This window comes from Anabas testudineus, chromosome 18 (genome assembly GCF_900324465.2).
Source record: "Anabas testudineus chromosome 18, fAnaTes1.2, whole genome shotgun sequence".
Taxonomy (NCBI): Eukaryota; Metazoa; Chordata; class Actinopteri; order Anabantiformes; family Anabantidae; genus Anabas; species Anabas testudineus.
In genome coordinates, this window is record NC_046627.1 from 15636784 (window position 1) to 15648882 (window position 12099).

The 12099-nt window shown below is 40.9% G+C and overlaps 1 protein-coding gene across 24 annotated transcripts in view; it reads right to left on the reverse strand.

Annotated features, from left to right (window-relative positions):
- The window catches only part of LOC113157074 (protein tyrosine phosphatase receptor type D), a 315285-nt gene that overhangs the window by 20593 nt on the left and 282593 nt on the right, over nucleotides 1–12099 (reverse strand). For 7 of the 24 annotated variants that reach the window (XM_026352322.1, XM_026352319.1, XM_026352318.1 and 4 more), the window contains 12 exons: nucleotides 10794–11099; nucleotides 9725–9918; nucleotides 9396–9422; nucleotides 8833–8950; nucleotides 8046–8633; nucleotides 7507–7607; nucleotides 7147–7403; nucleotides 5982–6075; nucleotides 3877–4086; nucleotides 2665–2825; nucleotides 1009–1020; nucleotides 24–136 (listed from right to left, as the gene is read on the reverse strand). In XM_026352322.1, the coding sequence (XP_026208107.1) occupies nucleotides 24–136; nucleotides 1009–1020; nucleotides 2665–2825; nucleotides 3877–4086; nucleotides 5982–6075; nucleotides 7147–7403; nucleotides 7507–7607; nucleotides 8046–8633; nucleotides 8833–8950; nucleotides 9396–9422; nucleotides 9725–9918; nucleotides 10794–11099 (2181 nt within the window). The remainder of the gene's footprint in view (nucleotides 1–23; nucleotides 137–1008; nucleotides 1021–2664; nucleotides 2826–3876; nucleotides 4087–5981; nucleotides 6076–7146; nucleotides 7404–7506; nucleotides 7608–8045; nucleotides 8634–8832; nucleotides 8951–9395; nucleotides 9423–9724; nucleotides 9919–10793; nucleotides 11100–12099) is intronic. The other 17 variants (XM_026352323.1, XM_026352325.1, XM_026352316.1 and 14 more) reach the window with 5 other exon arrangements.

Sequence of the window (12099 nt, forward strand, 5' to 3'; positions counted from 1 at the left end):
CGGGGTCAGTTTTAAATACTTACCAGGTGTTTGGAAGTTAAGACGCCTGAGCTCGACGGGGTCGGTGGGATGATGCAGCGGCATTTCCTTGCTGTTCGGCAGACTGCCCTTCCTAGCTTCAGATTCTGCTCTTTTTCTGCAGAACAGACAACAACTTGTAATTATTTTCGATAGATTTTTCTTTATTTGTTCTTGTGTGAACAAACCTCTCAACTCTTGCTGTACTGTACTCAAAAAGCTCGCCTTGTGGTCTAATGAATAATTAAAGCAGACGTGTAATTAAAGAGGTGACAGGACTGAATTTCTTACAGTGCAGGGGGCTACAGGGGGTGTACGAGATAACATCATTACTTCACAGTATAATGCAATCCAACACAATAGCCCTTAGCTATTAACCACTAGCTTCGTGAAGCCTGTAATGATCCGTTCTCACTGATGTGGATAGTGACAGTTTGGTGCTTAGACGGTACTATACTGTAAACTGGTGCAACTACTTTATAAAAAAGTCCAACTTGACATGTTTTGCAAAGGTTTTAGTACTAAATTAGGATTTAGTACAAGGCTACACAGTAGTACTGTACTGGATTTTATATTGCTGTACTGTTGTTTTTTCACTCCTTTATTAATTTTATATTTAAATTTGACATCTGCAGAGAGTCTGTGATGTTGCAACCCTATTTATTTATATATTTTCATGTATGAAACTGACATAAGGTGAGATGCTGTTTGAATCATGTGTCAGTTTCACATTAAGTGTCTTTATTCATGAGAATGAATACAAAATCACGTGACATGTAGTTATATTGCAAAATGAACTGCATTGTAGAATTGTGTGTTTTGCTTTTGCAACGTCTGCAGTCAACTGACTATTCTCGTTGCTGATGATAAGTAGAGCACAGAACATTATTTTACAATTTACTGTATACATTTGGATATGAGCTGTAGACTTTAGGGAGAAAAGGGTTTAGAGAGAATTGCTTTTTCCCTCTGCTTCGTTCTCACTCTTACCTGTCTGGTTTGCTGGTCCATCGGTCAGCAAGGAAAGAAATATCGACACAACATTAGATGATGAGACCGTTGTCTTTATATAACGGAAAATTTCAGAAACTTGAAACTAGTATAAGTGAAGAGAGACAAATCGCAATTCAGTTTTGCCTCGTGTGCAAGTTTAGTGATGCCTCACTTCAGGGATTATGCTCAATTACACAGCCCTGGGGCTCTTGGTTTCAAATACTGAAGCGTCCCACAGGTGCATCCGAGATTTGTACATTGCTACTTGTACTGTTTCAAGCAGGTTCAGCTGATTGCTTCTTGTTCAAGCATAAAAGTCATCTCTTGATTCCTAATTGCTGTGTCTTTTTTTCTGCAAATAAGCCACGATTGCATTTATTAAAATCACAAATTATGCATGTTTAGGATTTTATGGATGTGGTACAATAAGCAACATAAATTAGGCATCTAAGGCACTAAAATTCATTTTCAGTTTTTGGTTATATATATATAAAAAAAAGCTCAAAATCAGTTATTCTGTGTGTGGGTGTACAATTTACTCTGATTTACGTTTCTCTCAGATGAAACTGCACATTGTTATCCCTGTGTCCTTTTCCACAGCTCAACATAACATGGTCGTTGCCCTTTGTTTAGCACAAGGGGAGCGTTCTGTCACATAAAAATTGATCTTGACAAGAGAAATTTCTCCCAGTTATGTGCTGAATGTTCCCTAACATGGCGGTGACACTGACTTAGTACTTGCCACACACACACACACCATCTTTGTTCACTTTCATTTCACCTCTGTATTATCCAAACCTAAACTTGATATGAATTGATCCTGAACACAATAAGGTGTAATAGAGAGCCAGAATAAAGCAGTATGGCATAAGCCTCTTATATTACACTGACATATTGGATTTTTTTGTTTTGTTACTGATTACAGCTTGTGCTGACACTCAAAATGGCTTCTTAAGGACTATTGTGAAATTGTGCTCAAAGCTGGACTCGATTGAATGAGCTCTGAAGAACATTTCACTTTAGGTAAAAGGTAGAGTATATACAACATAGGAAAGGACAGAAAAATGTTCCCACAACAGCACAGAAGAGTAGAAGAGGAAGGGTTCGGGTTGGCTGGGATGCTGGCCCCTGCTATGCTTGACTAATGACAGCACGAGGTGTGGCTACCACTAGGGGCTGAAGGTGCATTACTGTAAGTGCCGTCTATAGTTTTACATCTTTTTAGTTAGTGTGTGTATGTGTGCGCCTGCAGAGGTTAGATGAATGTGTCTCATTGACTCCCACTCAACGCATGCCTCTGTGTGAAGGATTGTGGTCGTCCATATTTCATGGCTTGACAGTTTGGGAAGCTGTGTGCTTGGGTTTACTCATCTGATATTTATTGTGTGGCCACTGCTCACATTCAGGGCCATGAAAAGTGTGAAAGATCAAAAAGGTTTAAAGGTAAAATCTTACATTTAGCGTCTGCATTTGAAAGAGATAATTGAATTGAATTGTGCTAGTTTGATGTATGAATGTAGTGTATGAGTTGCACCATCTGCTCGTAGTGTGTGTGAATGTGTATCAATATTTTATGCACATGATGACAAGTGTTAAAGCAGTTGCCCCCACGTTTGGAAATCAATTCACCATTGTATCGTTTCATCTTCTTACCTTTTGTAGAGGAGGATCGCAATGACGATGCATATGATGAACACGACCGCTAGCACAGGGCCCACTACCCAGATGAGGCCTTCCTCCTCGTCGATGATTGGCTGGGGGTCAATGTCGGCTGAAACGACTGGGTCGGAGTACGGGCTGGTGGCGTACATGATCTGAGCCAGAGAAAAAGCAAACCAGGGGGCGATATATGTAAAATGGGCGTCACGAAAAACGTGAGTCAGGGCCACAGGTGAAAACTGTATTGAGACCAGCAACCATGATAAGAAACAGAAGATTACAAACTATAAAATGAGCCAATAAATGCACCTACTCATATTAAAAATGACCTCTATAAACAGAATAAGTTAACGTCAACTTCCAGAACTTTACCTGCGGAGGCTGAAATAAGTCCTCTTATTTGGGATATTAAAAGCACTACTGCCAAACTTCAATTAAAACCGTCCACACTACAGAGCATATCTAACAAGACTCCGACAAAGACAGAATGACCAACAATATAAATTGGCCAAGTTTTATTGTAATTTCTGCTAAGCTGCAGCTCCAATCAGAATTATCTTCAATATCTCACCTAAGCAGGAGCCTTGATTGAACTATTTCACATTCTAAGAGAAGATTAAAAAACGGTCTTGTGGGAAGAAAATATATGCTTCAGTGGGCAAATTAGAGATTTCCCTCAGTCCATCATTATCATTTTTGCTCTACCTGAACTCAGGGTTAATGGAGAGTGTGTGAGGCAGCACTATAGACCCTGCAGCTCATCAAGTCCATCATCTCGCCTGCGGTAGCACAATCAGGCAGCTTTCTCGTCGTTTGTCCAGACAGACACATGCGCGCATACACACAAGCTGCAGCGGCGTAGATAAGGTGGACTGCACGTGGGGGAAAATTAAAGAGGAGCTCTGTTATCAAAGTATTCTTGTGATCAGCTAAGATCTTAAAAGGTTTCTCTCCCTAAAGAAGCAAGGGTCAGCTTCTTCGGCCGGCTGCAGCTCTAAGTTTTCAAGTCAAAGCCTCACAAGGGGCTGAGAGTCTGACTAGAAGCAAACTCTGACCCTCCTCCAAGATTCAGTGTATATTAATGTGCGAAAAAAATATATGATGCCCCTAGAAGAAATGCACCACAGGTGAGCTTATCACAAGCTAAATGTGAGATATATGTGGAAAATACTGAGATAATATGTGTGTAAGAGAGGGCAGACTCACATTTTCAGACATCTCCAGAACAGCAAGCACAAAGAAGATGTACTCCTGGCCATTCTGGAGTTGCTTGTTTTCAAAGTCCCCGTAGATCTTGCCATCTCCCAGGGTGAACTCTTTAGGCAAGTCTTTGAAGTATGCAGCAATATAGGCTTTGGGTTCAGCCTGCCTCCGGAACCGAAGGCCTCTGCTAGTTCGGTTTATCTCCTTCAGCAGCTACAGTGAGGAGTAGGAAGCAGACAGTCGATAACACACACAGGGACACGTTCCAGCAGACACACACACACACACACACACACACACACACACACACACACACATGAAAACCAAATCTGTCTATCTAGATTTCTCTTCTTCTTTTTGTGATTGCTGAGCTGAAAACGCTGATTGCGAAAGGCAGAACATTACAGAAAAGATCAATGACTTATTTCATCTGTTTTTTTGCACTACAAAAGATTGCGAGATTAAAAGATTGTGTGGATTTCCAGCATATAAAAAAAAAAAAGATGGGGATTATCCAACAGCTTCAAACAGTGGAAAAAAAACAAAACACTGATTTAATTTAAAACTTGCATAGCTCAATTATTTTTTTTTCTTGTTGATACAATGCTTAAAGATGCAGACAAATAGAATCAAGGGACTTTTATTTTTTTATTGTTGGATTTGATTAGCGGTGTGTTTACTGTATTTTGTAATTCATTGTTTCATAAATATGAATGAACTATCTAAAGAGTTAAAGTAACCGACAATACATAACATTACTCCTATCATCAAATGGCTATGTTTTACAAAGTAAAGCAAAAGTATATTATCAAACTGAAAATATCGCATATTATTGTTGAAAATCACCCGACTGTCGTCACACAAAGCAAATAACGACACCTGTACTCCCCCTGTTAACAGGAATATTAATACCAAATAGCTGACAGAAACTCGGAAGCGTGTCCTTCAAACAAGTCTGTATCATCTGACTCTAAACTTAGAGTACAGAGTAAATCATAATTATGCTAATCAAGCCAGATGTTTGGGCATCTGATTTCCTATCTCTTAGATGTGTGCACAAATGAGCGCGCGTGCATGCATGCTCACGCTGCGTGCGACTGTCATTCATTTGATATGTGTGTGTGTGTTCTTGTGTGTGCTCTGTTTTGGCTGCGGGGCTGTTGGTGGTGGCCCGATAATGTCTTCAATCATCTCTCCTGTCAACACGGCTAAATCTAGCTGCCCTTGGGAAATGTTGTGAAAAGGTGAGTGCCAATATTGACAAACAAATAAATTCTAACAGAGGGGGTGACTTTAGGGCCATCGGTCAAGGCTACAGACACGGGCCTATGGGTACGAGGTGTAAAGACAGTGCCAGGTGGGAAGCCTGTGTGTGTGTGTTCTGACACTCCTTAACATATGATGTATTGTACGATTTATACAATACAAATTAAAACAAAGCTCATGGTGAAAAACTTTTTTTTTTTTAAGTTTCTATTTTTATTACAATTCTAGTAAAGAGATTGCTGCACAAAATGCATGGCACCGTTAATTTGCTGTGTTTCACGATGCATCTAAAGGTGCACATGTAATCACAGCTTACAATACACAGCTATTAAAAAAAAAAAAACCCTTCAGTTGCTTACATATTGAATCATGCATACCGTGAAGATGCTTGCAAGTTCATTCATTATCTGAACTGGTTAAATATAAAAGTTGTGAAGTGCTTTGTGCATATGCAGTAGCCTAGGTTTGCCTGGAATGAGTAGAGACACGAAGGCCTGATGCAGCTCTTCAGGTAATTACCACAGACACAAAGAGGAGGAGGTGGGGATGGGGGTTGAGTTTTCAGTGCACTTGATGGCTACTTCATGTTCTCATTTCCATATGAACAGTGCTCTCTGCAGCTATTTGCGTCAATCAGCAAGACTCATCTCCTGTTCCTCCTGGCCCCCCTTAACTGCCTCAACTTCCTTTTTTTTTCAGAAATAAAGAGACATGCTAGGTGTGGAGTTATGCAGCCTCTTTTAAGAAGCCATCCACAGCATCTCGGATCGTACACGGCATATTTGTAATATTCTTTTCCTGATAACTTGAGTCAATAATATGAGCGTATTCTTTAGACCTACCTCCTCCAAATTCATCTCATCAGGATTGTCCCAGGGCTTAAAAAACTTGCCAGTGCGCTGCTTCTTCAGAGGCACTACCACAATATAATATCCCCTAGAAAATAACATGAAAAGTACAGCATGTTAGAACAGAGAAGGTCAGAGATCACTGCTCGAACAAAAGAGTAAATAAAAGCAAGAAGAAAACATCACGTTACCCAGTGCCTGCAATGTCCGCTTGCATAACAGTGAGTGATTTGTTTACCAGATGCAATTGCAAAAATGCACAGCAATTATCAGCATGATTCTTTATCACTTCATTGGGACACATTTCTGATTGTTATTTTATTTAACTTAAGCATATTCAGTCAGGAGATACATGAACAGCTCACTCTGCCCTCCGTGGGCTCACTGGGAGACCTCTGCGGACCCGGAAAAGATACATAATTAGAGGGATTTTCATCCCTTCTTCAGTGTGGCAAAGAGATAACAGTTTCTGCCAGAGTTGGGTTTCCTGGTTGGGCGCTGCACTAGCTAGTGTTAGCCAGAAAGACAGTGTGGCAGGCTAATGGGAAACTAATTAGCTTAAGCTCTGGCATGGGAAACAGTGGACTAAGTGCATCCAGCAAGATCAAAAAATCCAAGATGGGCTTGAAGCGTCAGTCGGCAAACGGATGTGCTCCTTGGCCCTCTGACAACCCCGGGCTTTGTTGAAAGCCTATAGACTTTATAGGGCTTAGAGGAGTATGCTTACATGAGTCGGGCTACTTCAGCGGGTAATGACTGAGGTGAAGTGGATACTCCACTGAAATGTAGCAACGAATACTAATAACTGTGTTTTGGAAGATTCGTCCGACGGGGTCAGCAAGAACTTCATTTTGCTGTGCATCGAGAAAATAATGGTCTATTATGGACATTAGCAGAGAAACAGACAATGGCAAGTAGGGCGCTACTCAAACAACGAGTAGACCTTGAGACAAGACTTGTTAATGTTTACAACCTGCCACGCTCGTCTGCTGTATTACTCTGTAAGCCATCACACTGCTAATAAAAGTCCTGATTTGACTAACAAAGTATAAGATATTTTTTGGCAAGTCTCAGCTGGTAATTTGAATCATCCACACTTATGTGCAACCCTAATGTCAAGCAAATCCAAAGCATCTCTAGTCTGATCATCTCTACTCACCTCACTCTCTCGGATGTTTGCACAGACGGCAGCTCCACAGTCACCATGCCGTCTGAGTTGGTCTTTCCTATCAGGTAGGGTTTGGTGCGAAGGACGTCCGGTGCCGTCATTGTGGACACGCGGTGCTGCAGACCTCCAGCACTGTTGCCGCGGTTAGTGAGGAGGAATGAGTACTGTGTCTCGGGTTGAAGTCCAGTGATTAGCTTCTGTGTTAGTTTCCCATCCACTTCCACACTCTGACCATTATCGTAGAGGATCTGTGTATAAATGAGTTGATGTTTTATATAGAAGTCTTGTTTGTGGAAAAAAATATTTTTACCACAGCACACTTAAAGATGTCTTGATCTAGGCAAGGCTCACCGTGAAAGGTTGAGCTGGGTTGTAGGTGTCCGGGATTTCCCAGGTCAGCAACACTGATGACTTCATGGCAGCTTTCACATGAAAATTTTTTGCAAACACTGCTAAAAGAAAGGGGGAGCAGGTGATTTAGACACAAAACATCTGGTTTCATTTATTTTCACCATTGGTCCCACACCAGTGCTTACCTGAGAATGTCTTGCTCAAAACCAGGCTGAAATTAGTACTAAACTGAACTCAGCACTGTCCTCTTACCTTCTTACCAACACCAAATCTTAAATTAATGACTGACCTTTGCTTGACAAGACACAAAGACATACATACTTACTCCACATTAGTTTTATCTTAAATCATGCTTAGACTAGAGTGAGGCTAAGTGTGGGGCAGTATATTAGTATCAGAGTCCTGTGGATGATCCCATACTTTGTCAACTTCTGTCATATGGCATTTTTGGAAGAAGCTGCTGTTGTTGGAAAGAACTGCGCAGGGAAAGGTTGATTTTAAAGAGGAAAGGGCTACAAAGGTTCAGGGACTGGTCCTACCTTGATCCAAAGGCTGTGTCCTGAATTGGACACTTGGGCTATAGGGACCAGAGCCCTTGTTGGTGAAAGCACACATTTTAATATCATAAGTGGTATCTGCCTTAAGGCCATCCAGGATCACTGTTGATTCCGGGGCGGTGATAAACAGTTCTGAAGGACTGCGTGGGCTGTTGATGTCCTTATACTGCAGAGCATATTTCACTATTTGGCCGTTTCGCTCTGCCAGTAGAACAGGTTGCCAGCTGACCTGAATGGTGGAGGTGGTGGCACCCTCTGCTGTAATGCTCTGAGGGTATCCGCTCGGGACATCCTCATTTGTGGTGACTTCTTTGACAGTCTCTTCACCAAAGCCCACCTTATTGCGCGCTGAGAGGCGGAAAGTGTATGAGGCTCCCTTATGGATCTCTTTGGTAGTGTAGTGGTTTTCTCGCTCAGGGAATTCAATGACAGTCAAAGGATCCACGTCTTTGCGGCCAAAGCGGAGACGGTATCCTTGTAGGGGCCCGTGGGTTAATGCTGGGGGATGCCACTGGAGGAGAGCTGTGCCCATATTGGTGGTGCTGACCATAAGCCGAGGTTTATCAGGAACTAAGCACCAGGAGGAACAGACAACTTGTTATGGACATGGAGAACAAGCCTGACGTGCACTCATACTTCACAATGATATTAGTCATGTGCTTTTTAAAGGTCTATTGCTTTCCAAAGTATAAATGCAGTTTTACATAAAAAATATGGGCTATTATCAGAACCACTTTTTTTCAGTCAGCAGTGATTCCAGTTACTTTACCTGCGCCAGTGGTAGTGATCAGTTTGGGTTTGCTGCGTGCACCATCACCCTTGGTCGTATAGGCTGCCACAGTAACAGAATATGTGGTCTCAGCTTGCAGCTCTGTGATGATCATTTCCTGTAAAAGTTGCAGGACTTAAGTTGCAGGATATTCGCTTGCTTATTTGCAGATATAAGTAAGCAGAAAGATAAAAGTGAGATGGGATGTCAGCGTAATTATCACGGAGGAGATAGCAAACACATGCAAGCTTTAGTTAATAAATAACTGGGCAGTGCGGCTTTTGTGTGCAAGGCAACAGCATAACCAGCAAACACAAAATAAATTCAAATCTTTAAAGTCAACATTTGTTGTTAGTTCAATTTTGTTTGAGTTTCCCTCTGAATAAAATGCTTGTTAGGAGTTGCATCAGGAGTTTAATAATAAATAAATCTGAGAAAGGTTAAATCAGTCTGTTGAAAAATCAGGCCTTAAACTCAAAATTTCACAAAACACGTGCCATTCATGCAGAGGATGACAGTAGGGGGAAACAAGATGGAAAACTTCATCAAGTTTAGCTACTCACATGTTCAGTTGAATCATCATATTCCCACTGATTATGATCAGAGTATGGAGAGAAAAGAGACACAAAATAAAGCCAGGTACAGAAACTGATCACTGGTGAGAAAATAGACACACAGAGTTTGTCTGCAACCATCAAATGTATTTGTTGATTAAAAAGATAATTACAGCAAAACCGCTATTTAGGGTTCAGTTACTAATTTGTGATGTGTGATGAAAAGGAACTTTTTTCTTCTCCAAATGAAAGACTATTGTAGGGCATACAGGTGTGAGAGAGAAAGAAGTACTATGTTTTCGAGACAATGCAGTAGCTGGCTGAGGAGGGTGTTGTACCTGGGCATCATCAATCAGGATGTCCTTGATGACTGGCTGTCCTGTGGGCTCCCCATTAACCATCCTGACATAGTGCACCTGGTACCCTCGGATCTGACCGTGCTGCTTGGTGGGCATCGGTGAGCGCCAGATCACTTTAATTGATGAGGAGTTGACAGCCTCCACCTCAACTTTACGAGGTGGCCCACTAGGAACTGGAGGAACACCATGGGATAGAAGAAAAAAGGTCAAAATTATACAGAACCCCTTCACCCTCTTTTTAAATCTTGCCCAAAGCCGTAGTGCAAAATGCTGCAGTGACAAAAAAATCACAAAAGTGCAGTAACTGCAACAAGCACTGCATGACATCAATATTTCAACAATGGTAAGGGGGAAAAAAACAACAGCAAAAACAGGTCTGACGACTGACCTAATCTTGAAACATTAAAAATGGTTAGAGTGGATTTTAAAAACATGGAATAAAAATGTGTTTTGCCAAAATAGAAAAGTGGAGCCAAAGGAGTCTTCAAGTAGTTTATATGCTTGAAGCACACCAAGAATTTTGGCTATGGAGCAAGGAAAAAAAAATGACTATCGCATGAGGAGAGAAAAAATATTTTAAAAAAATGGCCTTCAAAAAAATCCTTCCACCTTTTGTTATCCCCACTGTCCAGAACTTGTCTTTTTGCCAAGTTCTTAGAAAAACAAAAAAAAAAGTGAGCTATATAAAAATCCTGCCATTCAAAAAGTCTGCAGAGAATATTTCAAAGTGTCAAAAATGACAGTTGGGACTGGAAGTTGGAGGCCTGCAGTTGAAAACACCATACCATGTGTTGAAATTGTGCAGCATAAGGAAAAAAAAAAAAGCCCAAAAAGGTGCTTTGAGAAAGTGAGTCAGTTTGTTTGGGTGGAAAAAGTTTATAGTCCACTATGGGGATCAAGTACCAAGTAGCGACATTCATATTAGAAGCAGGCAGTGAGGGTAGAAAAAGAAGAGGGATTTGTAGATAAAGACGAAGTTGTTAGTATTTGACAGGGGAAGAGGGGTAGGCTGGATTTGCAGCTGGCGCTTTGTTTAGCGAACACATACCATCCTCCTCCGTGCGGACGAGCAGTGGCGGGCTTTCCGGTCCTGCTCCGACATCTGTGTGAGCAGTAACCGTCACACGGTACTCTGTCCATTTTTCCAAGTTTTCCAAAAGATGGCGGGAACTTTCCGGAGGGATGTTGGAGATTTGATGAGTAGTAGTATCCTCCCCTTCAGTTGCGGCGTACTGCACGGTGTATTGCGTTATGATCCCATTTTGTAATTCCACAGGAGGTGGCCACCAACTTACCAGGATGCTGGTGGAGCTGGGGCTGTAGCACTTGACTTCCTGTGGTGGGCCTGAGGGTTCTGGTTGGTAGGTCACATTTGGAGCAAGTAGTTTTGTTTTGTTGTCGTTGGTGTTTAGTCAGGCCGTTCATTGAGTTGCGTTTAGGTAGTTTTAAAGTAGGTTCAGTTTTTGTTTTGATCAGGGTGATGATGGAGGAATTGACAGAACAAAGGGGAAAAACAAAGAAGAGGAAAATAAAATGATACAAAATGAGGAAAAACGCAACATCATGATAATAAATGAAAAAAGGATTATAAATAAATTAAATATCAGAAATCAAGACATAACAGAAGGCAATAAAACGGCACAAAATTGTACAAAGTGATGATGAATGGATGGTGCTGAGTGGAAACGGGACACCTTCACAATACGTGACCTACCTTTATCATGAAAAAAGTTATAAAAACAAAGGGGAAATAAATATCACATATCCTAATACAATATTCCTTAGATCAATCAATTCTGAAATTCACAAATGATTTAAGATCAATCATTCCAAAAAATAAAGGTAACAACTAAGACAAATTTGGCAAGCAGTTACCATCAATCCAAAAACATAAAGGTTGATGCTTTAACTGGGTTAAAATAGAAAAATGTTGTATTTGTCACCAACCTTTCCGAAGCCTGTTGGTTTGTGGTAAAAGCCTGATTGTACAACAGAGAACCTCCCAAGGAGACATGACTGATTTATTAGATTCTGATAACATTGGCATGCACTTTGTCTTTTTTTTAAATTAATTTCACCGTTTACCTCAGAACATACATCTAGGCAGAGTTTGAACTTTTGAGCTTTCATACCTACCGGATCTCTGCCCTTGTCTGTCAGAGACCTCAGATTTATGTTCCGGTTTTCAAAGTCAACTAGTTCAGTGGGTTTTTTCACTTATTATATGCTTTTGAGGGTGTTTCTTTGACTGCTAATCAAAACAAGCAATACTGCATTGCATTTATTTGAATTTTATAAGTAACAGTTGAATTAATTAGTGTTAAATAAATGTTTCATAAATCTGAGGTCTTTTG